The sequence below is a fragment of the Pipra filicauda genome, unplaced genomic scaffold, assembly GCF_003945595.2.
Source record: "Pipra filicauda isolate LSUMZ 115617 unplaced genomic scaffold, ASM394559v2 scaffold36_size6622888_pilon, whole genome shotgun sequence".
Taxonomy (NCBI): Eukaryota; Metazoa; Chordata; class Aves; order Passeriformes; family Pipridae; genus Pipra; species Pipra filicauda.
In genome coordinates this window covers 2248753-2274770 of record NW_024104498.1, presented here as the reverse complement: position 1 = coordinate 2274770, position 26018 = coordinate 2248753, and the positions used below count along the sequence as shown (strand labels likewise).

Genomic DNA, 26018 nt, shown 5'->3' with positions numbered 1-26018 from the left:
AGGTGAATAGCATCAGTGCAACACTATGTTCTTTCCTAACTTTGGAAGCATGGCAATTTAAATAAAGACCTTCTTCTGGAAAGCTGCCCTGCCTCCTGTAAGCAGTTGGTAGCTTGAATGAAGTAGAAGACTTTGAAAAAAGAAATAAACTTTGACAAGTCTGGCTGTAGAATTAGCCAGTGATGAGTGCATGGGCCAAGCTGATTTAGGAGCTCCAGAAAGAGAGGGGGAATGCTCTTTCTGAAAGCCATACTATTCTGAATTTTCACATTTCTGGTGCTGTGATAGCTGATACATGTTTAAAATTAACAGACGGGGTTTTTTACAGATCTGATACTAAAGCTGAGATAAGTAATTAAGCCAAGTTATCATGCAGAGAAATGAACTGTAAGAGAGGTTTAAAATAACATGTCCTAAATGTTCTTCAAGTTATTTTAAACGGTTCATCTTTAGGTAATTAAGCTGTGTCCTTTGGGTGAATATTAGCTTCTAATTTCGTTCTTGTAGTTACAGTGATGCTTAAAGGAGATTAATTTCTCTTATTTAGATGAGATATATTAAGAAACCAGCTTGGAAAAAATACCTCATCTCTGGGAAGACCATTTCATTGAATCAGAAATATTTGGCACCCATAAGCAAATTTTCCTGTCCTAAACGACCCCTGATTTTGTGAACATCCAGCTGAAGAACCAAAGCTGCATTTCAGCCCTGCTTTGCAGTAAATGATAAAGTACCACTTTCTGACCCAAAGTTCCATTAGTGATTTCCAGCTCTGATTGCCACTGGTGGATCTTCCCTGTGCAAAGTTTATAATCAGTGACTTCCTGATTTTATGGCAAAACCATTTTGCTGCCATTTGATGGAGAAAATTTGCAGATCAACTCGTGCAAGTTGCTCCATCAGTAGAATCAGGATGGGCTTTCAGCTCTCACAGTCCTATAAAAATGTCACTACATCTGGTGGGTTGTGCTCTACAATTCCAGTATTTAATATCCTTATTTCCTGAATCTATCACTTAGCATCTAAGTTGCTGTTGTTAACTACTTCTGTTTCCTTATGCAAGTGGCAACTGAATGTTCTTTCTGCTAGAAATCATCCTCAACTTTGATTCAAATGGGCAAAATGAGAGTGAGTGAACTGGCCTCTAGTAATGCAATCCAGGATCATCCTGGAATTATTTGAGCATTTGCTCCTGTTCCTTCTTTCCTGTAGATGCACATGAAAGAGAGGGGAGACATAAGAGATTATACTTTCTTGTTTTTTAATGCATCCTGAAGATAAATTTATTTGCATTTGTGAATGCTCAGGTGTTGTAGTGATGTTGAAGTGTCAGAACCGTCAGCAGAAAGTCTGATGCCATTAATATTCTGGACTTCTGGCATTTTTCTCTGGAGTTCTGAGTCTTATTTGGGCTCAACAAGACAGGGTTAGATGCAGCTGCAGTGTTGGTGGGAAACTGAGAGAGCTGGAAAGCTGCTCATCCCTGTGTGACTCAGGGAACACGCCACACTAGGCAGTGCTGAAGCGAGAACCGTCACCTTCCCCTGGGACATTTTCCCTGTTGCAGAGTGTTTCTGATAGCTGTTTGGAGGAGTTTTTCTTTTTGTTAATACAACTGAAGAATATCTACCAAACAGTGCTTTGATGAACTCTGTGAAATATTCAGAATTAGGAAAACGCTGCTGTTGTGTTAAAAGAATATGTCCTTGCTCCTTCCATTCCCTGATCCTCATGCATCTGGTGATCACTAATGATTATTTTGATTCTTATAACTGTGGTACCTCATTTAGTGTCAGGACAAACATCTGTGGACATCATTGTGTAGACACAACCTAAAATTCTTGGCAGAGACTCTCCTGTGAATCCTCTGCAGTTTGTCATGGCTGTAGCTATATATGTTTCCTTATCCTCTTGCCCAGTTATCATTTCTACTTCCAGGGTTAAGAGTTGTACCTTTCCATCTTATATAGTGCTGTGGTTTGTTCCATTAATGGCCAGTGAATATAACTATCTGTTCACCTTGCTGTCACCATATCATGTTCTGCAGTTCAGTAGTTTGCTTAAATAATAAAACAGGAAAAGAAGCCTCACAAGACATAACTGTAACACTGCAGTCACAGATACTGTCATTTTCTGTGAAGAAAGAACTGGTGTCTCCATTCTCAACTGTTAATCTCTTTTTATGCCAACACAGTCAGTCACACCAGTCATGGTAAAAGAAATAAAGGACTTAATGTATAAAATGTGGCATCTTTTCACTATAACTTGCTGTGATTAGTTATTTTTATCTAGGGTTGTTCATGCATATGATACCCCATGATCTATTTTGTTAAAAATGTAGTTGCTAAAATAACATTGGCTTTAGGCACATCTTTACATTTTTTCATTATATACTCAGCTGAATTTCTCCTTCCATCTTTAACCAGAATGTCAGATTGAAGCTTCACATTCATGTTTTCAACACCACTGCTTCAAAATCCTCTGCTCTGTCTAGCATGCCATGTCTTGTCATTTCTTGTATTCTACAATCCATTGTGTTGTGGTAATAATATAGTTTTTCTGATGTCAAGGTCACCTCCCTCTCCTACCGCTGCAAGATGCCAATTAGGCAATGTAAAAATATACTTTTCAGTAGTTTCCCACTGTGTCCTGCCTCCTGGGCTTTTTTGGTTGCTCTACTGAAAAGAACAGGCTTCTCTGTAAATGCAGAGTCCCCACGAAATGGAACTTGGAATGTGGGTAATACTGGTTTTAGTCAAGTTGATAATTGAATTTATTCATCCTTAATACATTGGAAAAAAAAAATCCAGCGATCCTCTTTGTATCTGCACCTTCCTGCAAGGATTTCACTGCATATTTTCTGCATAACACAGATCCACATAACCCCCAGGCAGGTGTTTCTTTTACCAGAACATTCTCTCTGCTTCCTTCAGGCTGCGTGTGTCACCTCGGTCTGCTCTAATGGCCATTAAAGGTTTGGTGGGTACTGCAGCTTTCACCCCTGACCCTGGTCATGAGTGCAAGGCACAAATGAGCTCAATTCCAGCACTGAACAAAGGCTTTTCTGCATTTATGCAACTCATGTTCTCTCCTGAACTTCAGAAAGAGGGTCGGGAGCCACGTGAATTCTGAAATGAGTTTGGTTTTAAGAACCATTCATTATACACTTGAACTACAGCCAGGAGACCACTCCTCAGGAAAATCAGTGAATTTAGTAGGGGGAGTGTAGCAGAGAATAAGTTAAACCTGTCTGGATATTCTCTCACAGTAACAGAAACCATGTCAGTGTTTCTTGGGAAGATGACTCTGTTAAAACCTTTAGCTTAATGACCACTTATGTTAGTGAGAACTTTCGAAATAATTTATTTGATAGCTTCTTGTTAAGCCTGCACAACAATTTGTTATAACCCCAACCCGATAACATACCTTCTAAATATTAATTATTCTCTAAGTTAAAGGTTACAGCCGTCTTTTTTTACAATGAGTAAAGTTCAGGCAAAACTTCAAGATTCCCTTTTTCCCCATGAATTGCACGAGCATGGGGAGCTTGGCTGATTTCTAAAATACAGCACCTTGGAAAAAGATTTACTAGAAGATAACTTGACATGTGATGTATGAAACCACACTTAAATATAGCCCCTTTTGAGCATGTGATTTGTCCTGAGGATGAAAAAGGACAAATAAAAAAAATCTTAAGCAGGAATAGGAGCAACATCCTAAGACCCAGTGAAGGGCTTTTAAAGGAAATGGGGTCTGTTTTGTTCAATGTCGAGTGGTGCACATAATCTTTTGTTTTATGAGGTATTTGTGTTTAGTGAGTTCCCCTGCTCCCCTGGCATAATCTTAATAAAGAGTAATAATTAGGATCTACCTCTAAGTCATTTTCCTTTTTTTTCAGTATGGACTACTCTCAAAACTAGTAGAATCAAATAAGAGATTACAGTTCTCTGGACATTTCACACTGAATTCCAGAAGATTCTAGAACTAGAAACTAGAGCACCATAGTGCAAACTAAAGGAAACTTCTGCCATTTCCCAAGGGTGACACTGCAAACAGCCACAGTGTGAGGAACACCTCGGTGTAGACTCATCCAACAGAAGAACAGAGCAGTGGGGAAGGAGCTGCAGTGATGGAGAACACTGGCCAGAAACTATTTTAATACAGAGTTTATAAAATAATTACTGTTCAGGAAGTGTAAAGTAGTGGACTCTCTTTTAGAGTATCAAAAGCTTGAATTTTCTGCATCAGTGGAAGCAAAGGGCAGTTACAGCAGTTTTGATAGATGATGTTGTATAAATACTTGATATAAGCTGTTTAACTTGCTTTTGCAATAAATTATTGATACCTTAACAGTGTAGGAATAGGTTGTTAATAGGCCCCCAAGAGTTTCAGATATTCTGTAATGCACTTAGCTCAAATAAGCAGGTAGTGGACAGCTGAAGGGAAGTGAAATGATATTAAAAAAAAGATTACAGAGGCTTCATTTTTATCTTTCTTGGGTCTTTCTTTCATCTTTCTCCTGCAACACACACTGTTGGCACATGACATGCATTTCTTGACCATATCCCTGTCCCTTCTCAGACTTCATTTATATAGTGAGGCTGAGTTTTCTGATTTGTACTTTCCATGTCCTTGATGAGCACAGTGGCCATTCTCTGTACTACTTGTTGGCAAAACGTTCCTTGGACATTTATCATCCTTTTTAAAATAAACTCATTGTATTATTTAATTCTTCCCTAAAATTATGTTTCATTTAATAGCCTCTGGGGAGGAATATTGTCAAAAGCTTTTAAAAAGTTAAATAAATTATGTCAATCAGGTCCACTTCATCCACTTTTTTTTTAATGATAGTTAGAAAATGCTTTCAACCTACATAATCCTGTGGGATTTTTGTCCCACATTTGTTTCCAAAAAATACATGCTGGCTGCAAGAATGTCATATTCCGTGATGACTAAAGCAATAGTTTCTGTCAGCATCTCCTGAGCTTGCCAGCTTTCATTTATAAATCAAGTGGTCTCTGTTATGCTCCCAAACAACATGCTCCAGTAATTTGGATGTGGAAACAGAACTTCCTGGTACAGAAAATAAACCAGCAGTGGCTCACTTCTTGCTGCAGGAAACAAAGCCATGTCCCTGCCGAGGCAGCGTGGTTGGAAGTTGGGCTTTATGAGCCCATCCTGAGCTCCAACTGACATTGGCTGAATATTGTCCTGTTTGATACGAGTCATACTTGCAGAGATAAATAATTGATTTCATGAAAATTTAGCAGTCTGCAGCTCAAGGTGACCAAGGAAGGGTTTATTATCAAGGATTCCGGTGCTGTTTATGAAGTTTATTAATGCGGAGACCATCACTGGAAACACTATTTATCCTGGATCAGAATTTATTTAAAGGCACAGGAACTGTGTAGCTGGGAATTAAAATTTATTTTTGTCTTCCAAGGGAAACAGAAAAGCTAGTAATTTTCAAATGTTCCAGTTCTTCCAGTGTGAAATTCCATTTTGAATAGCTACAACTCTTGGAGATGAAATTATTTGTGTTGCTAAGCTCTTTGATGACTAAAAATGTCACATTATTTCCTGAATTAAATGCAGATTTTGCATATGGAACGCCCACAGCAACTAATGTTGAAGCCCATGGTATAGCCTGTGCTTGTTCTTGCATCTGAGTCATTAGTTCTCGTGCTTTAATAACTTGCTAAGTTTGCAGCTGAAATGAACTCGGGACTTTTCTTGTTAGCTTTCCGTTGGTAGCATTCTTCCTTGGAAAACTGTGGTGATACATGGAAAAACTCTGTTTTTGTAGTAATTATTATGAAATCATCTAATGGTAAAAGACCAGACAACAATATTTTAGTATTTTGTATTCAGAATCTCTTCCACAAAAACCAACAGGAGGAATGCTCTTGATCTTCAGAGGGAAATATTTGCCTTTATTTGGCAGCAGCATCAATGTTTTTCTTTGAAGTGAAGTGGAAACTGCCAGTGGAAGAAACTAGGGTTTATAGGAAGAAATGTCTTTTCTTTCTGAGTTTTTCTAATTTTTTTTTTTTTTTAGTTTCCTTTATTGAGTTACTTGCTGTTGCTTGTATGGACCTTTTTGGGAAACGAGTGTTGCTCTGTATTTATTCAGGGTGCCTGTCTGCAGCCTGTATGTGCTGAGGGAGCTGATGCTAGAAAATTATTCAGTTTTGTTTTGAACAGAAGAAACAGTTACACAGGAGCTCCAGGAGCTCTCCAGGCAGGGGAAAACGTGTTTTAAAAAAACTTTAGTCAGGAAAAGTCCCTCTACACACGAACATATTGGTTTTGATGTCAATGTAGCCTTAGGGCTCATTCTGCCTGCAAGTGCTGTTGCACTCAATATTAAAAAAGAAAAAAAGGAAGTATTGAGGAAGGCATTTCTTTGACCATATTGGTAATCAGAGCTGTCTCACTGAATGGTATGCTGTGGGAATGTGAACATTCCAGTGCTTGTCTCATGTGGTGCTGGAGGGAATAAGGGAATTACGCCGTAGAAACTGGTCCTTTGCCAGTTTATTCCCCAAGAGTTCAATCCGAAGAACGAGGGCACATCCAAGCCCCACAGGAGTCTTCACAGATAAAGATGGAAGAAAAACTACTGCAAGACAGGCATTAGTACTGTGGAAAGAAAAATCAAAGGCATCTGGGGAAGAGTTGGGCAGTTCTAGAGCTTCCTGGAATGTCACTGAGCTGAATGGAACGGAGCGACAATTGCAGTTGTTATTGGCTGAGCTTCATGCAGCTTGTTTGTGCTGCTCTGCCCTTTGTCTGGGTTTTAAAATACTGAATTTTGCATTAATGCTTCGTGATTTGCAGCATCACTGAGCTCCAGTAATGTAAGCAAGGATTTTGCAGGCTGAGACACAGAGGGCTGTTAAGTGGGATGATTTGGGCAGCATCCAATCCTACCTGACTCTCCATAATCAGTTGTGTCTTTCCCCTTCCTTTAGAGTTAGGTGCATTAAAGTAAAAAATCAAACAATTTGTTCTAGACCCAGTGGAGGAAGAGAGTAAGATGATCTCTCCCTCAGGCTGAATGTTTTCCTGGATTTTAAAGGAACAGAGTAACAAATCACAGAGCATCTCTTAACTCAGAGTGTAATTAAGTTTTCCATTTAGGCTCTTCTGAAGTGATCTGTCTGGATGCCCAGCACCACTGTTCTGTTTCTTTGTAGTACCATTTGCCTCTTTAAAGGCAATTTCCTTGAAAAAGTAAACCCACAGTGAAAATTACTGCAACGTGGAATGTATATTTTTTTTAAAAGAGAAAAAGTAAGTGTTTCAAGGTAGAAAAGATCTCTACATGTGCCTATGCTAAAGCAGCTCTTTGGTTTTAATTAAACTTCAAAAATAAGTAGTATGAGTGGATTTTGCTGTGGAAGCTGCTGAATGGATGTAATGCGTGTCAAGGTGCAAGTTTTCAATCCTTTGTAAAGTGAATATGTACACAAAGTTTCTATGTAGACATGTTGGCTTTTATTTGGTGTTGGTATTAAGTTACTTCTAGAAGTAACTTATCTGACAAGTCAGGTAAGCCAGGACAAACACATGCAAATCATGTCCTTAATGATTTGTGAATTCATGCATGTGCTGCCTGATTCAGTTCTGATTCCTGAGGACAATTCCAGAGTATTTATGGGGGGGGTCATGGTAGTGCAGAGAAATGGCTGAAACATTTTGAATTGTCTATTACTGACTATGTTAAATGGACTTCAGCTTTAGAAAGTTTAATAAATACAAGCCTGTTGGAAGCTCAGAGACCCTTTGAGAAAATGGAAACATGATGCAGAAATGCCTTTGGAAATCAAAGAGCAATATGTTTGCTTTCCACATAACAGTCACCAGCCATCCAGATGAACATCCTTATTGGGGAAAAAATTAACCAGCCACTGCTCTTCAATATCTGCACAGACAGAAAGGCTTTGCATCTTAGTGTTATGAAAAGTATGTATGTTCCAAAACCACTCTGTGGCACCACTCTCTGCCTCCATCAGCTTCCCTATCAAACCAGTAATTGCTTTATCCCCTCAAGTCCATTAATTTTCTGTCTGCTGTGCCACCCAATTATTGATTTCTCCCCTCATCCTGATCAAATCCAGCTCTCCTTCAGCTTGCCCATGTTCTGCTCTACAAGGGCCTGTAATTGCCTGGTGTCTTCCCATCCACTGTTGCCACCACATTGCCCAAGGCACTCATTTTTGTCAGCTGAAAACTGATGTAAGTCAGGCTGTTGCTCCAATGATCACAGCACAGAGACACAATCACAGCACAGAAGTTCTCCCTCTGTCTGCCTCTCAAAAGCTATTACTCCCCATAAATGTACAGAGACAGGCAATTACTTCTGCTGCTGTTAATTGTTTCTCCAGGTGAGAGGGGCCATGTCATTGGTGCCATCCTCTTCAGTGTTACAGTACTGGGAGCTGGCTCAGCAGGGTTTTGCTGGGAAGGGAGTGAAGCTGCCAGAACATCTCCACACTTGTGTGCCATGGCACTGAAGTTCGTGGGTTTAGGATGAAATAGCAGAAAATCACTTGAAGAAAAAAACCCAAGGCTGCCTTTTGCAGTAATTTCATTGTTTATGTACTGAGAACAGAAAAAGAGAAAAAAAAATAGAAAATATCTGTGTGTATGGGGGTGCATGTTTGTATTGTGTGGTATAAGGCAGTTAAATTAGCTGATAGTTTCTGGTATAACCACGTATTTACTCTTTTTTAAGGTCATTGCAGCACTCATTAACGGTACTGGAAGACGTTATTTGAATTTGATCGTTTAATTTTCATTTTCTTCTCACCACAGAGGAGCCTGTCTGTGCACCTAATGTGTTCAAAAATCACATAATTGCTGGCTTCAGATTGCACCTATTTTGAGCAAATGGGTTTGGGATACACAAAAGGCAGCAGCAGCTGCTGCAGAACTGTCAGGGCTGGATGTTCTCAGGGCTGGAGAACATTGAGCCTCCTGCTCGTTCACAAGGAGCACTCCCAGCAGCAGAGACTCTGGTGACAAGTGGAGCTTGAGAAACTAATGACAGACACACGAGGACTCTGCAATTATTGATGAATCCTCTTCAGAACGCCCGTGGTTAAAAAAATAAGGCATTAAGTGGTTTATTTTAGATAACCCAGAGTATTCCTTAGGATTGTAATAATAGTATTAATATCTCCAATTTAGTTTCTTTCTAGATTTCTGTCTGATACCAGTTTGTGACCTCTGCTAGTTCATAACATTTTAAAAATCACTGGGGAGCTCTAGTGTATTTTCAGTTGTAGTTTTTCTTCTCTGTGTGGTAAAATAGAAAATAATCTGAGATTTCAGAGTATTTGGTGTAAAAGAATAAAAATATTAGAACTAGAGAATGGATTAGAGAGAAATATCTTTCTCCTATGTCCTCACACCCTTTTTTGGGGTGTTTTGGAGGTTTGGGGGTTTTTTAGGAGTATTGTTAAAAATACTTTGTAACAGGGAAATGTTCCCTGAACTCCCAGTCTGCACATTTCAGCTGAATTTCTCAGTTCCTCTGCTTACTGGTTTTCCTAGACAAGACTTCCACTAATTTTTCCTGCCTCCTGTCCCAATGGTTATTATTCTTACACCTTATATGCTTTTCCTCACATATTTCTTTCCTGTTTTCCCATGTTGCTGGTGGTTTTTTTTGCTTTTCACACTTTCTCTGTGCAGCTGCACAGGTCAATTAACTTGGAATTATGAAGAGAAGCAAACTAGGGGTGGAACAACAACAATGAAGGGATTTCTGTGGGGATGTCTGAAAATGCTAAAACTTGAGTGTGGCTCTCACTTCACCTTTTAGTGTTATTTATGTTTATATTTAGTATTATTAGACTATCTTTAGTCTTTACCAAGGGTAAAATAAAACTAGTTATTGTTTCTTTTCAATGCTTCAGGAGCAAATCCCTGCCTAAGTCAGTCTGAATAATAATAGTGTGTTCTTCTCGTGGCATTTGTAGCCCCTGCCACCTGAAAATCATTATAACTCGCTCAGTCTTTTGAATCTCTTCATGTTACCAGGATTGTCAACTTTCTAATGAGAAAATACCAACACTTAAAGGACAGGGATGCAATTTGACTTCTTAACTAGGCATCTCTTTTTAAAAGCACAGAATAACTTTCATACAAGAAGCCATGTTCTCTTTTTTGTGAATAACCCTGGGGTTTTTTTGTTTAAAAAGACATTATTCCTCTGTTGGAGGTGATGATAATATGTGGATAATTTGTCCACTTCCTAAGCAATGATTGTGTCTCACTTCCATGGATCTAGTTAGTGGATTACAAAGCCAGAAGTGACAGCTATGGCTATGTAGAGCAATTTTTAGACTGCAGATTTCCCTGAATTAATTCCTAATTGATCAATTTGAAAATATTAATACTTTTCTTTTTACAAACAATCTAAGATTTTCAAATCCTGGGGAATCCATTGCCAATTGTGATTAATTAAGCAGAAAAGACACTGTTGTTAGAATAAATTTTGCTGTTTGCTTCCATTCTGGTCTCACTAGCTCTTCGTCTTTGCCCCTTACAGGTTTGATTTAGACAGGTTCTGCTAAACATACAAGTTTTACTGCTGTTTGTGAGTAGGGTTGCTTGAGCACCTTCTACCTTTTATTCAAGCCTCCAATAATTATCAAAGGGTTTCACGGGCAAATGTTTAGCAATTCAAGGAGGTGCAGAACTAACAAGGTTACTTGGTTTCTTTCAAAAATAATTTCTCCATGGAAGCTGCCTTGCCTTCCTGTGGCTCAGGTATTAAAATTCTCATTCTGTGAGGGGGAAAACTGAGTCTGTGTACGAAGCTTCAAATAATTGGCTTTCTTTGGGTGACAATATAGGCTTTGGTTACAAAGCCCAGATTGCTCAGAGTGCTGAAGCACAGCTGGTGTTCTTTGAAGAGGGAAGTTGATGTTTCACATTCTTGGAACCTTGGGAACATTTTGAGATTGATCCTGTGTTTTTTCCATGGTAAACTGGATTATTCAGAGAAATGCTGCTAATGAGAAGGCAAGCCTGTCATCTCTCCAAGTGTGGTGTGACACAGGAACGAGGAGACACAACCTGATTACAAGTGGCTGGTTTTTATGTTCACACATAACTACAAACACCTTACAATACATGTCTTCCCTAGCGTATCTTAGGAACACTCTTGTCTGATCAACAGGGACATTCCACAGCTGCTCTTTGAGTATGAATAATAAATTGCCCAAGAGTAGCCCCACAGCTTTATTTAAGACCTGTTCTTCCACGAGCTTTGGTTTTGACACAAGTTAAAATGTAATCCCTCTAGTAGGTAAACACAAACTCCTGCTTTAGAAACGAACAAAAAGTGCTTTATGACACACACTAAATGGCAAAAGAATTCCTTGAGAACAGATAAATACCTGCCCAGAGAGTGTGTGACTGTGCTGCAGGATGAACTTCTGAGTGGTCCTCAGGGTCAGAGCCACAAACTCCTTTTCCAGAGCCAGTCAGAAAACTCCATGGATTGATAATTACAGTAGGCTGGGCTGTGACAGAAATGAACTCTGCTGCTGAGCTGAGCATGCAGGTAAAGATTGAAACTGGGATTAATTACAGTTAAGACTTGAGCACTTGGACAGGTGTTGAGAATTAAACTCACTGGCAGCAAACTTCCTACAATGTTGCCTCCCCTTTCTTTTGTTCACACAGACACACTTTGCAGAATCATCACTTGGTCTCTTTAATGTTATTTCCCGATTTTTGAACTATTTCTGACATCTGCCACTCTAAATAAGTATTCTTGGGGTGATGTTTGCCTCTGAGTTTACCTTGAGGTGCTCATGGAAAATTCCATAAGAAAATAAATTCCATTATTAAATGTTTGCAGAGCAGCTTAGGTGATACAGGTAATACAGATGTCACCATAAGGCATAATGAGAAGAGTGATCTGGGGTGTTACACAGAGGTTACAGTATTCTCTCTTTCCATAGTAATGTACCTGGCCTCAATCCAAAAAATAAGAAAAATTCCAGAGCAACAGTAATGAAGTGTCTATTTTTTTTCCAAAGAAAGTGATGATCTAAATGAATGAAGCTTGATAAATATGATAGGAAAAGTCACAAACCCACTGTCAAGCATGATAGGAAAAGTCACAAACCCACTGTCAAGCATGACACACCTGGCCATAAAAAGAACCTGTCAGACAGAGCTGAGAAAAAACTTGGGAGAATCAGTATCAGAATTCAGGCAAAAGATAGAATAAATGGGGGGGGGGGGGAAGGTTAAAATGGTAAGAAATTAATTATTTGCCTTTTTAAAGGAGCTTTTCCTTTCTGATTGTATTAATTTATCACTGAGCCATTACACTTTCTTCCAGCATGAGAGTGAGGAAAGCTCTCTTTTCTATAAGTAGGGCAATTTCAATAATACTTTACTCATTCCTAAGAGTTTGGCTCAACTACTTGAAGAAATCGTACACACATAAATGTCACAATAATTGGTTTCAGACAATTCAGAAATTGCTGAAAGTTTTTCTCTTGCAAATTTAGAAAGTTAATTATGCTAATCTCCAAAAAGAAATGACTGAGGTAATCCCATTTCTGGTCTCTAAGCTGTAATTTTTTTCAACCATCCAACGATTTTAGGAGTAATGTGCATTACTGGTTTTACCTTTTGCTTTGAAACTTCATTCTCTGAGGACAAGTCAGTTTTCCTGTTGCTTCTGTTTCTGACAAGCTCATAAAAATAGACAAAAGAGTTTACAAAGTGAATTTAGCTTTGAGTCAAAAGTAAAATGATTCACACCTAAAGCGATGGACAGCACACAGAGAAGTAGAAGGTTTGCTATCAAGAAGGCTTGGGCTGAGAAGTCACCCATTGATGATCAGCCAAATAGTGAACAATGTCTGATTGCCAACTTCTTGTTTTGTTTTTCAGTTTGATGCTGACAGAGATGAAGAGGAAGTGTTCTCTGACATAAGTTCAGCAGTTGACAATAAACTATTTGCAAACAAAGAGGCTGCAGCAGGTGAGTCAGTGTAAGATTTAAGGAGCCCCATTTGTTACACTGCATCTGACCTTGGTGGGATGCTGTTTTCACATTCCACAAGTGTGGATATATGTGCTGTAGGAGAGTCTGGACTGGCCTCAAACATTTGCACAACCAAGGGAAAAAAAATCTTTTTACACTTGGAAGCTTCATACAACCCACCTAAAAACTTCTCTACAAGTTAACCTTAAAATACTGTGGCAAGTCCAGTAAACTGTGTTATTAGAACAAAAACTTTGTAAGTGGGTCAAGTCCAGCAATACCTCAGTGTTCACCAGAAAACCAGTCCTGTGAGATTAGTGATTATACTTCCTCCCTAATAATAATACTAATTCTGAAACTGCGTGGGAATAAAAGTCAGGTGTTTGGGGCTTTCGTTTATTTGTGTATTTATTATTTGTGTTTACTGAGGTTTGAATGTCTTCAAAGAAAAAGCCTTTGAGGGGCAAAGGACTGCAAAAGAATTGAAGCTAAAAATCAAAGCACTGAATATATGTAACATCTGTCAAATATTTTGCTTGAGGGGAACAGAAACATGTTCTTTGGTAACTTCACAACTTCTTTTTACAGATGACATCCCTGGCTGTTTTTCAAATAGACCATGAGGGTTACATAGGTAGATGATACAATAAATGTCTTCTGAAACAGCACAGAAGAAGAAATTTCTAGGGGAAATGTGTTCCTGTAAAATTTACTAGCTTTATTACAACAAATGTTATAGATATATATAGTAGAGAAAATCATGTATCTGATCTCTCCTCTGTTTAAGGGAAAACTCATCTCCCATAAATTGGCAGGCAGAATAGACTCATTTATTTGTAACTGTGAACAATCATTTGGGCCCTGCCAAGGAAGGAGGAATTGATGAAGCACAAGGAAGTAGCAACACATCTGTTGTCTCTTTTTGACAAAGGGGAGATTATTTTTTCCTGCTAGAAGGCATCTGCAAAGAGCAGTGCCTCGGACAGGAAGATCAGGTCATGTTTTGAGGAGCTGAAGGGCAGTTCCGAGCTCGCTGGCCTACAAAAGCCCCCCATAAGGGTATTTTTGATCATGTTCTAAACGAGACACAGATGAAGGATTGGGGGGGGGAGGGCAGGGAGAGGGCAGGGTTTGAAAGGGGGCTTGGGGAGGGGAATTGAGAATTACAAAAAGTGCACCAGCTGAAAAACCACAGGTTTCTAATGGTCAGCCTCAAGCTAAGATGCACACAAGAATAAAGACAACTCCCTGTCTCTGTTCAGTGGCACACTTACCTCTTTTGTTCTGAGCCTCATTCAGAGAGGCAAGAGGTTGATTCCAAACCTAAAATGGCATTCCCACCATACAACATGTTGGTAATTGCCTGTGGATTCCCTGATTAAATGAGCTCAGTGCCAAATAGCAAGAGGAGAGAAGTGTCATGAAGGTGCTGGCTCTGACAAACAGCTTGACAAGACCAAAACAATTTGCACAAACCAGTTGTGATTCTGGAGGAGTTCCAGGCAGTTCCTTGAAAGTCTGATCTACTTAATAAATCCCTCACCAAACTAATTGGAGAGCTCTGAGCTGTAGCAGATGCCATACCACAAGCATCTAATTGGTGCCTAACCTGAGCACTGATAACAGTCAGGAGGTTTGAAGTAGGATTTCTGTGAGATCAGATATTTAATTTCTAGAGGTTGCAATTCCAGCATTGCCTTGATCTCACTTTTTGTCTTTTACCCTTATTAGTGATATTGCAATATATTGTGGTTCCTGGTAGCTACTGTAAACATAGTATTTCTAATATTTTTGTGCCTCCACACCAATCTAATTCACGTTATAGCTGTAAAATCCAGTTATAATTGACGTTGTAACAATATATGCTGAAAGAAAACAACTGAAATTTTTATAGATTAAAATACAGTTTTCTCATTGTTGCCTTCTACAGCATCTTAAGACTGTTGCCAAGAGCAACAACCTGTCATGAAACTCAACAATGTAAGGTTGCAATAAAATTTGTATTAGAAGCGTCTTACTGAGAGGAAAATTCAAATGTAATCATTCTAATGCTAATCAGTCCTTCAATAAATTATTTCTATAATATTCCACTTGAAATTTATCTTCTAAACATTTGTCTTGCCCAAGTGCTTACATGCAGCACGGATTAATTGAGTTATTAGATGGTGCTTCAGAGCATGTTCCATAACATAAAAGGACATTTTTGTTTTATTGAGCTTAAACATGCTATTAAGAGAAGCAGCATGTGTCACAGGGTAGGCTTAGATTACTCTTCTGACAGTCAGTGTTGAACGGGGCAAGTACTAGAGTTGTTAAAATATAAGCAGGGGCATATTTGAGCCAGTGAACCATACTGAGTAGAGTTGCTAGCAGGATTCCAAATAAGTAAGGGATTTAAGCAAGGTTTGGAAATACAGGAGCTGATTTGCCAAAACACAAATGGTCCAAGGAATAGACTTAATTAACCCGCATGATGGGGCATTGATGCCGTGTAATGGGAAGTTAAATCAACTGCAGATAAATTTAGGCAGATCAGTCCAGTTTAGTTTCATTGTATAAATGAATTCAGTGAAATGTGAAAAAGCAACACTTGACATTTGCATCCATGAAAACTTAAGGATGGATACACTTCCAGAGAAAGTGCCATGCACCAGGCTCAGAACCCTGGAATGTTTTGTAGGACCACAGACATTTATGGCCACGATCCCATGGGCTTTGGGATGGATTTCTGTGGCAGGAATTACACCCCTGCCCGTAGCAACCAGACTCTCCCAGCTTTCCATGACCAAACCTGTGCAATTCAGCTCGGGAGCAACAAGCAATGTGTGAAATGCAGTCTAAAATGTGAAGTGCAGCCTCCTGGTGAAGGAATGGGCTGAGCAGAGCTGTGCTCCCCTCTGGGGCAGGGCTGTCTCTGTCCTGGCTGTCAGACCATCCTCATGCACCTTTAATTCACCTCAGCCCTCAGGGCTCAGTTGTTGCATCCTCTTGGGTTCCTGGCAAGACAGAGCTTTATGAATGATGCCTTTGGTGTCAAGATACAAAAACGTGGCAAAAAAAAGGGAGTGCGTTGTAGCTGATCTGCTTTTTCTTATTTCATCAGCCTGCACCTCCCTGGAGAGCTGATTATTCAGTTAACAGGGATTTAATAAAAACTTGCAAGTGATTTATTTTTTAATTGGGCAGTAGTGTACCTAATAAAATCCTCTTTTCTTTCCCTAAGGAGAACACAGGGCACATGAAAATGTCCAGGTCTGCCTTGCCTTAACTTTATTCATGCAATTAAGGAAGCATGTTTTAAGCCCTAAGAGTACCTTTGCAGATCAGGTGCTTGCAAGTTGTTTCTCTGTGGCAGTAGAACTTTTATGCATTTTCTTAATTTTTTTTTTTAACTTGAGTTTCCCCTTTTGCAATTAATGAAGTTACTCAGATCACCTCAATGGGTTCATACAAGCATAGGAAGGTCCCAAGTTAACCAAGAGCTGAGATTATTTGGTGGAAGGGGACAACAAAGTGAGCTGGAGCATAGCAAACTCCTCCTGCTGCACCAGGGATATCAGAAGTTCTCTTACATGTCCCCTAATTCCTTTACCTGGTCCTGGGAGCAGCCATTTGCTTCAATTCATTTCTGGTAGGTTTGTCTTTAGGCAGTTTGAAAAGGGTAGAGAAGTCTGTACACTGTTCAGTGATGGATGGTTATGGGGTTGGTAGTTTTCATTAAACCAAGAAAGAAAACACAGATTTTTCAATTTGCCTTGAATAAACCCCAGAAAGAAGCTGTGTTTTCCCAAGGACACCAGCGTCTCAGTTCAAGAAAAAAGGCCTTAAGATGCTTGACCATATTAAAATTGTATAACCATTATGGCTTTTATCACTTAAGATACATTATGCATGAGTACTCATTTTCGGCCTGACCTTTGTATTTAAGTTTGCAGCACCATATTTCATATTAACGTTTCTAGCAAAGGATACAGACTGCTCTTGGTAGTTAAGTGACAGTTAATCAAGTGCCTTTAATAAAGTGCCCACAAGAAGTGATTGATGTGCCAGAGTAGGCCAGTGTCAGTGACAACTGAGGCTTAGATAAATTATATTATCAACAATGACACGGTGTTAAGAGCGAGATGTCAGCTGTGTAAAATAAATCAAATAGTTAAGATTCTCTCTATTTGGTTGCAAATATCTTTTAGAGAGAGGTATTTTCAAAAGACCATAAGCTGTATATGCCAGAGAACATGCTGCATATGTACAGGAGGTAGCAGGAGCTGTAGCAGGAGTATCATTCCTTTCTGTAGTTTTTTTTATAGCAATCTGATAAAGTATACATGAGCACTGGGGGTGGGGGTGAGGGAGCCAAACCAAACCCAGCAGCAGATGGTAGATGCAGGTCTTTCCCTGGTGTCTCTTATGTAGTCCAAAGAGTTAAATTGAAGATTAATTTGGCAGCAGTTGTGATACAGATTGCAAACTAAAACACCCTGGAATCATCCTCTCTACCAAGTTACAGTTTGGTCATCATGACATGCAGTTCCTCTGCTCTGCTCTCTCTCTTAGTGATATTTAGTTTGCCACCTACATAGATTATTACTGTGTAAACTTTAAAAGCAAACAAAGCCAGATAATACATAAATGTATCTGGCACGAACTGAACTGCAAAATCTGTTATTGATGGTGCTTGTTGCAGCGAGAGACCCACACAAACAATCCTAATGGTGAGAAAACACTGGGGCAGCAATAGATTTAACACTGTCTGTCCTCAGTGCCAGCAGGAACATCATACCAGGTAGGGACACCTGGAATCCAGGAGGCAGGGAATTGTTTTCTTTACCTCATTAGTGATCTTGTTTAGCTGGGGACACGTGGGCACAAAACAAAACACATCTTACACTTCCCCTGGTGTTACCACATGAGGTTAGTGATTGGACTCATCTGTGGCTGCTGGCTGGTTACAATTTTTAGATTTCTGTGTATCTTTACAGGATTTTTTGTTATTTAAATAACGCTGTGAAAAATACTCCTATAGTGTGCCTGTTGATGTTTTAATGTTTGTTGAACATGTGCAGTATTTGTTTTGGGGCTGCATGTTTGGAAGGACCCAGGAGACCATTCCTTTCTTATTGCCCAGGATTGAACTAATCCGAATGGGGTGCCAGTGCCAGAATATGATGTCCTTGCTATACCCTTCATGTGTGCATATAGAAAGATGGTTGGTGGTTTATCCTCCCATTCTGGTTTAGCAATGAGTACCCCCTTAGATGACTTCTTGAAGTATCAAGCTCAGTTCCTGTTGTCCTGCACCTTCAGCAGCTCAGCTGAAGCCAAACTGTAAAGCTCAGCCAGGTCAAGGCTTCTCAGCAACTGAATTTTGTCTTCCCACTTGCACGAGAATGCATTCTTGCTGGTCCTGCCAGGGGAAGATGACAAGGAGAAGGGGCAGAGCCACACAGTCACCTCAGAAAGGGTTAGAATAGGATGGAAATGGGGGCTTGACAGCTGGAAGCATGATGGTCCCCTGTCAGCATCACTCAAGGATCCTTACCTGCTAATCAGCAATTAGTCAGTATTTCCTTTCCTAAACGTGGTTGATATTCTCCCCCGAGTGTGGCAATTTTACAATTGCAAGTCATGGCACGCAGAACACCCTGCCCAATAAATATGCAGTGTAGCTAAAACAGTTCACCAGTCAGCATAACCCTTCCTTATTAAGATTTGGAGTAGCTTTTCTGGATGCTCTGAAGGCTTTGTTAATGAAACACCGTTCGCCAGAGTACTCTGGCACATCCGAAGGGTCCCTTGGATCACAGTTTTTGCATGGATACAGATGATTGGAAATATTACAGTGTTCCATCACATAAAGTGAAAATTTCCAAACCATTTCTGAAGTCTTAATTTTCTTTCCTATTTTAGGGTCAAATGAACTTGATTGCAGTCTGATTATGGATTCTGGAGATCCTGTTTATACAGAATTTGACTTTGAGGACCAGGTAATTTTCTGTATATATGGCCTCTCTCTAGGCAGTTTTCTAGTTCATGGAAGTGCTGTGCTATACAATGTGACTGAACAAGGTGGTGGAACTTTAAGGGTGCATAAGGCAAAGGGCTTCTTAAGTGCAACGTAAGTAAATTCACAATACACAGAGGTTGCTTTTTGGTTAGGAGAAAAAAGTGAATATTATTGTAGTATTAAGAGCCTATATCTTCCATTACTGTGCATTGCTGAGTTTCCTCCACACATTTTAAAATGTTGGCCCATGTGGTAAATGGAGTTCCTAGAATGCACTATAGGTCTGCTGTATATTTAAGAAGAGGAAGTAAAACACTTTTCAAAGGAGCAACATGAAAATACAAATTGTGAAATATAACTACGACCAAATCAAACATTCTCCCCTTGGAAAAAGATTTATCAGAATTAAAACCAACAAATGCTCACAGCGTGTTGAAACCAGCCTTTCTACTGATCTCGTTGAATGCACATCTAACAACTAAATTTTGATGAGTGTTTTCCTTGTAGAAAGAAGGCTGGAGAGGGGGAAAAAAAGTTTGTGTACATCTTTCCCCTGTAACCTTCACCTCCACACTGGTAAGGTCACAAAGTGAACCACGGCGGGTTCGTGTGGCTTGGATGCTGCACTGAGGAGCAGTGTTACTGTTCTTGTTACTCCGCTGTGGATAAGCATGAAAAGAATGACTTAGAATTAGAAGGAAGTATTTTTAAATTTTTAAAGCCATCTGCCTGTCACACCACCATACTTAAGGGTGGTGGTTTGGTATGTTTTGCTTTCTGCCTTCCACTTCTGCGAGACTCTGCTTGTGCTTCCTTCACAAACACCGCAAACACCTCTCTAGATTTGGCAAAGGATTTTAATCTGTGTTGCTGTTACCGTTCAACCGAATGCAGCTGCAGATGTTTTCACGTCTTCCCTCGTTATTTGCAAAAGATATCTTTCCTTGTGGCATTTTAAAGCTGGTGACAAAATCAGGGCCAACAAAACTGAATTTTCATTCAGTATCGTGGGGTTGTTCTTGGTTTTCTTTCACAGTCTTCAGTGCGACACTTTATCCTCACCTACAACGTGTTGTATGTTCTAGCCCTATTTCTTTTAATTTATAGATCCCTTTACTATTCTCTCTCTTTGGCTTAGTTATTTCAGCCTGGCTTTTTTCAAGGAGGCAGCTTGTCTCTGCCTCCAAATCCCATTTTAAATCCCTTTCTTTCAGAAACCCTTCTCTGCCCAGGAAATTCTTAAATTTCTCATCATCTTTGTCTTGACTGTACTGCTTCTTTATTGAAGGGTTTAGGCCTATAAAGCAAAATGCATATTTAAATTATGTTTGGCTATGTTGATGCTGAAAATAGATTCTTTTGGCAAAGTATGAACACTAAAGAAATTATACTCCTGATTCGTAATGTTTGAAATGCCGTTCACATAATAAGCCCAAGTTTTATAGATACAAAATAAAATTAACAGAAACATATGAAAATTATACTGAGACCATAACTTCAGCTGATATAGTTCACTGATGATACATTGCACAGCCCATAAAAGCACTGCCTGCAGTTTTGAATGCACGTGAGACTAAACAAGGAGACTGTGACAGGACCTTGTTGTCCCTGTCAGTGGCAAATATCCTTTGTGCCAGATGCGGCAGGCAGCTTTTCTCATTATTTGGCTAAATTTGCCATTCTGGCAGGAGTGCAGTACTGATAGCAAACAGAGAAGGAGAAATGAAGCCAAAGCAGGGCTAAAATCCCTTCAGTCAAGGACAGCTACATAAATATGAGGTGGCTGAGAATGACTCGCTTCAACCGCAGGGTTGGTATTTTGATACTTACTAGTGACGTTTTAAAACATGTAAATATTTCTATTGCTAAAGAAATATTTTTATACCCGGTTTATATGAGACGCCTTGTACAAATATAAAGAAAATATATGCAGGAGAAAGCGATTGCAACCAAAAGCCCTTGCCATCTAAATTTTGAAATTATGCAAGCAAGTGTTGTATACAGAAGCAGAGAAGAGCGTGGAGATTACCATAAAGTCATAATTCCATCTATCTGCCCTGTCTGAAAAACAAAATGAGAAATTACTCTCTGGAAGGAAAGATCAATAACTAAATTGAGGAGTGAGGAACTGCTCACATTGCAAACTTGAGCTCATTTTGACTGTGGCAGTGATTTAATACTCCAGTGATTTACCACATGCTGTTTACGAATTGTGTGAGGCATCAACAACCTTTACTCAGAGAATCTCAAGTGGAAAAAGAATGCATGTCTGGATACAAATGTGTCATGCAGGGATGTTATTGCATAGGAGATCTGTCATGAGAATGTGGAGGATAGGAAGGCTGGTTTCTAAGCAACCTTACCCAGCTGAGCTGCTAAAAATGACTGGATTTTAGGAGAACATCTTGGTAGTCACTGAACCAGAGGAGTTGGGGGTTACACAGCGTGTCCTGAGGCCAGAGCCACAGCTGGCAGGGGGTGTCACTTGGCACAGATGGAATGGACACACTCGGATACCATTGCATTTCCTCAGTCCTGGAATGAGCCAGGAAAATCTCCAGGGTAAACTAAGCCAAGAGAGTTCTTCAGATGCACACCACTTCTTCCAGAACAATGTCTGACTGGAGGCAGGGCCAAGGAGAAGGAGTGCTGTGGTTCCAACCACGGATGCAGTCATTAGCTCATGTAGGAGTGCTCCAAAATACAGCAAAGGCCTTCGAGGAACACTTGGTACCTGTTGCTGAAACACTGCAAAGCAACACTAATGTAGGCAAAGATCTGGCTTTCCTGAAAGGGGAGATGGAATTTAAAACAGCTCAGAAAAAGCTTGAGCTTTGTATTGTACATTTTATAAATGAACGTTCAATTAAATTCATGTAACTGAATTAAAAGCAAGCTGTTGATTTACTACTGGCTGTGCATGAACGCTTCAAGAACTAGAACACCCATAATCACTAAGTCCCTACAACACTGAAAGGCAGGAGAGAAATACCCACTTAAAAAAGAAAAAAAAAGAAAAACATTTTTTTCTCCAAATCATTAATAACTATTTTTCTGGGTTTTTTTTCCTCAGATCCTGGATTACAGAAGGAATAATCTAGTTTTTCAGAACGACCTAGAAATACATTCTGCTAACAAAATAGAAATAAATAAATAAAGCAGAGAGTACCTCTCATTGAGAATGCCTTGTGGAAGAACCAGCCAAACTTTCATGTGTTAGCAATCTCCATAGCCTTTTCTGGAATAACGATTACACTACTCAGGACTCGATTGGAAAACAGAAAAGCAAAGTAAAGTCATAGGTTTCAGATATTTTCACCCATGTTAAGACTTCAGGAATGTATTTTGGGCAACTCATTTTTGGGGGCAACAGCTTTATAGAGTGTTCTCAGTTTGCAGAACTTGCTGTCATGACTGGTGTCTGGTTTAATAAGAATTGGCCTTTGCTGCTGGAATGCGCTCAAGTGTGATAAAGGTTTTTACTGCTCGCTGTGTTCCTTTGTACTTGCCATTCAATTCCTCAACTTTGCCAGAGAGGCTGTCAATATAATGCCACTTGTTTCCAGAGATCAGACAAGTTTTGTTTTTAACAATTGGATTTTTAATTAGAAACCTACCATTTGGCTTATTGCAAGTGCATTCAGGCCAAAAGGGAGTATTAAAAAATTGGCATCAGGGAATCCTATCAAAGAGTTCCAGAAGAAAAGAGCATCCAGTTATTTTCTCATGAAAAGAAGCCTTTCAAGACAACCTTAGCTAATCTGAGGAATATTTAGACTAATTAGAGAAAAAGTTAAAACACACAGTCAGGTGACTGTAGAGTGAATACACTCCTGAACAAGTGTTTACGGAATTGATAACTTTAAAATTTGGGAAATGTGAATGTCAGGCAAACTTCAAGTAAAAAAGCCTCAGAAGTATATATAGCCCCTCTAAGTATTTTGGACAGTATTATTGGACAGTTTGGGTTGGAATGGACCATAAGGATCATTTTGTTCCAATCCCCCTGCACGAACAGGGACACCTTTCACTACACTGGGTGGCTCAGACCCAGATCCAACTGACCTTGGACACTTCCAGGGATGGGGCAGCCACAACTTCTCTGGGCAACCTGTGCCAGGGCCTCACCACCCTCACATCTGCAGAACATGGAAATGCATTTTTGTGTCTTCAGGGAAGTTACCAGTTCATAATTGAGGCATTTCCATGTCCTTGCAGTGTCAGAGTGCATTTACTGATGAAATTAGGGAAATGCAATAGCACGTGCAAAGAAGAGATTGTCTTTTTTTTTGCCCCCCCCCCCAAGGGTGTCAAAGATCTAGGAAAAGTAGATGTAAAAAAGACTGAAAGCTAATAAAAGGTTTTCTGTTCAGCAGTGACAAGCAATCTATTGAATTTAGAAGTGCATAGCCCGATCTTTTCTGCAAGTGCAGAATGTTTTATAATTAGCAAACGCGACAGCTCACTTGGAAAACTCACAAGCAGAACCAAAGTCAAGCGAAGGAAAAAAGCCCTGAAAGAGACTTACTCTCATTGTAACAAGACGAAACAAGCTCTTGATTAAAAGTTTTGCCATGTAGTGGCAATCCCTTTTCCAGCTTGCTGTGGTTTCCCATCCAAAGCACATGGGAATCCAGGCTTTAGGGGAGCAGGAGGAACTCCATTGCTACCAAGACTCCAACAATATTTCTGGCCTGACTAATCAGCATAGCTTGAAACTTAAATATTCAAGAGATGTAACAAAAAAGGTCCTGAGAGCCTTTTCAATGCAGAAGCAGAACATAAATATTCATAAAACTGATGGGCAACAGCAAATTGTAAGCCTCATTTGGATTAAACCAAAGACCATTTTCCTCCATTTACTGTGTTTCCTATCAGTTGGCACTTTGTTTTGATTGTGTTTTCTCTACTTGGAAGGTTCAATCCAAGTAATTTATTTAACCCTTCAGACCCAGTGCTCTGGGGTTGGTATTACAATACAACAAGGAGCAAAGTGCACACCTCCATTAGCAGAGACTCCACTGCCGGGGCTTCTAAAGATGCCTTTCAGAATTAGATAAACATTAATTCAGTTATTCGAGGAGTCAGATCTGGAATGTCATGGATTAATCATGCACTTTCTCTTTACTTGAGAACATAAGGAGCTTGTGGTGGAACAGCAGTTTTATTCACATCTGCTGTGCAGCATTAATCATTACAGGTTTTGGTAAAATGACCAAGAGTATCCAGAAGCCATTTAGGTTTTTAGTGCTGAACATTTCTGCAGTGTCCATTTCTCTTTTGTTGATAGGCAGTGGTATCAATTTGAATTACAGATTCCGGTTATACTGAGAAACTGATTAAAAGAGGAGTATGGGATAGAAAAGAAAATGAGAGGACACTCAGAAAATGGTTGTGGAACTCTGTTCCCTCAACATTTGTTTTTATTAAAGCCCATTGAAAGGTGGAGTTCAATCTAGTTTAAGGATATCTGCAAAAAAGGGATAATGAATAAGCATCTGAAGACATGAAAGAGCTGGAAAGGCAGGCCTGACTACAGAGAAAAGATGTTTAATAGAAATGTACTGAAGTCAGTGAACAATCTGTTCAGTTCAAGTTGCCATGGAAACTATCCTATTAAATGCTTTAAAAAAAAAATCAGTTCTAGAAACAAAGTACTACGGTTTGCCTGTTACAAAATGCTTCCTGGATAAGCTCAAAGCTTCTGTATCATTTTGTAAGCTGGCATTATTTGTCTCGTTCAGAATCACCATTGTACCCTGTGATAAAGGCACGTGGAAGAAAGCCTACTGCTCTATTTTCCACATGCAAGGAAAATTGCCCCTTGACTCAATCTGCATTTTTACTGTGAAATGCCAGAAATAGTTGTTTGCTCCTTCTTTGACAGATGTTCTTAGGGGAGACTGAACTGCCAGGGTTAGTTGAAGTCTTTGCATCCCTAATTCTTTCCTGATTTTGAACCAAAAGGGGCTGCCTGCAGCTCTGGTGGGCAGGACAGGGTGTGAGGATGCAGTTCCAGGGATGGTGAGCTCAGGTGAGTTACTGGGGATGGAAACCACAGTGACAGAATTATTCTTCACCGTGTGCTGCTTTTATGCTTCACTGAATCCTTCTGCAGTACCTCAGGAAGCCCTCCTCTGTGGCTTGTGGAAGGTGTCTGTAGTAAAAGCATTACAATTTACAGTGTCTCACCATCATTTTTCAAGGCAGTAGCAGTAGAATAGTGTACCTTTGTTCCTCACACCTGCTTGCCCTTCCCCTGACAAACTGAGGCCTTTATCCCTTCATGCACAAAATATAAGTTTACAGCTCAATTTATGAGTTCTACCTTTACAGCCCAGAGAACTTGCATAATTCTTGGGGAATATCAGGCATCCCACACAGTTGATGCAAATAGGATCCAAAGCAGAACTTTTCGTATTGCACCAAAAGTTGGTGAAGAAATGTAAAGGTGTGTTTTAAATCCTCCCCTCTCTGCCTCTGAGATTTACACACCTCACTCGGGGCTGTGGACTGGTTCTGTTCACGTTAGCCCAGCATTCCTAAAGACAGCTACCAAAACCCTTCCTTAGGAACATCTGCAGTAATAATTCCTATATTTTAAAGCACTGCAGAAGAAACCACTTTTTTCTTTTATACTTCTTAATCACTGTTAAAGTACATGCTATATATTTTTACATTCACCCATAAAACTGCAGTGATTGCAAGGATGCTGTTTTACTATGTGGGATACAAAACTGCTCTTAAAATCACTTATTTGTGTTGTATTGAAGCAGAAGAGTGGCTTCTCTGGGTGCATTGGAAGTTAAAAAAAAATTCCCAATGTATTTTCAGAAAGCCATATGTTTCCTATGTGGTGTTTTTTTTTTTTTACTCCTTATGTATCCCGTGATTGTGCAGTCAGTGTTAGTCATTTTGGGCTTAAATACCAGTCATAAAGAGTGAAAAGTGGCCTAGTTTTAGAACTCCTTCACAGCAGTGCATCTCAGA

General features: G+C 39.6%; 1 protein-coding gene across 1 annotated transcript in view; it reads left to right on the top strand.

Moving 5' to 3' along the window:
- Window positions 1-26018, top strand: part of AK5 (adenylate kinase 5) — a 75906-nt gene that overhangs the window by 23952 nt on the left and 25936 nt on the right. The window contains exons 7-8 of the mRNA XM_027746111.2: window positions 12931-13021; window positions 18932-19008. Coding sequence (XP_027601912.1) covers window positions 12931-13021; window positions 18932-19008 — 168 coding nt within the window. The remainder of the gene's footprint in view (window positions 1-12930; window positions 13022-18931; window positions 19009-26018) is intronic.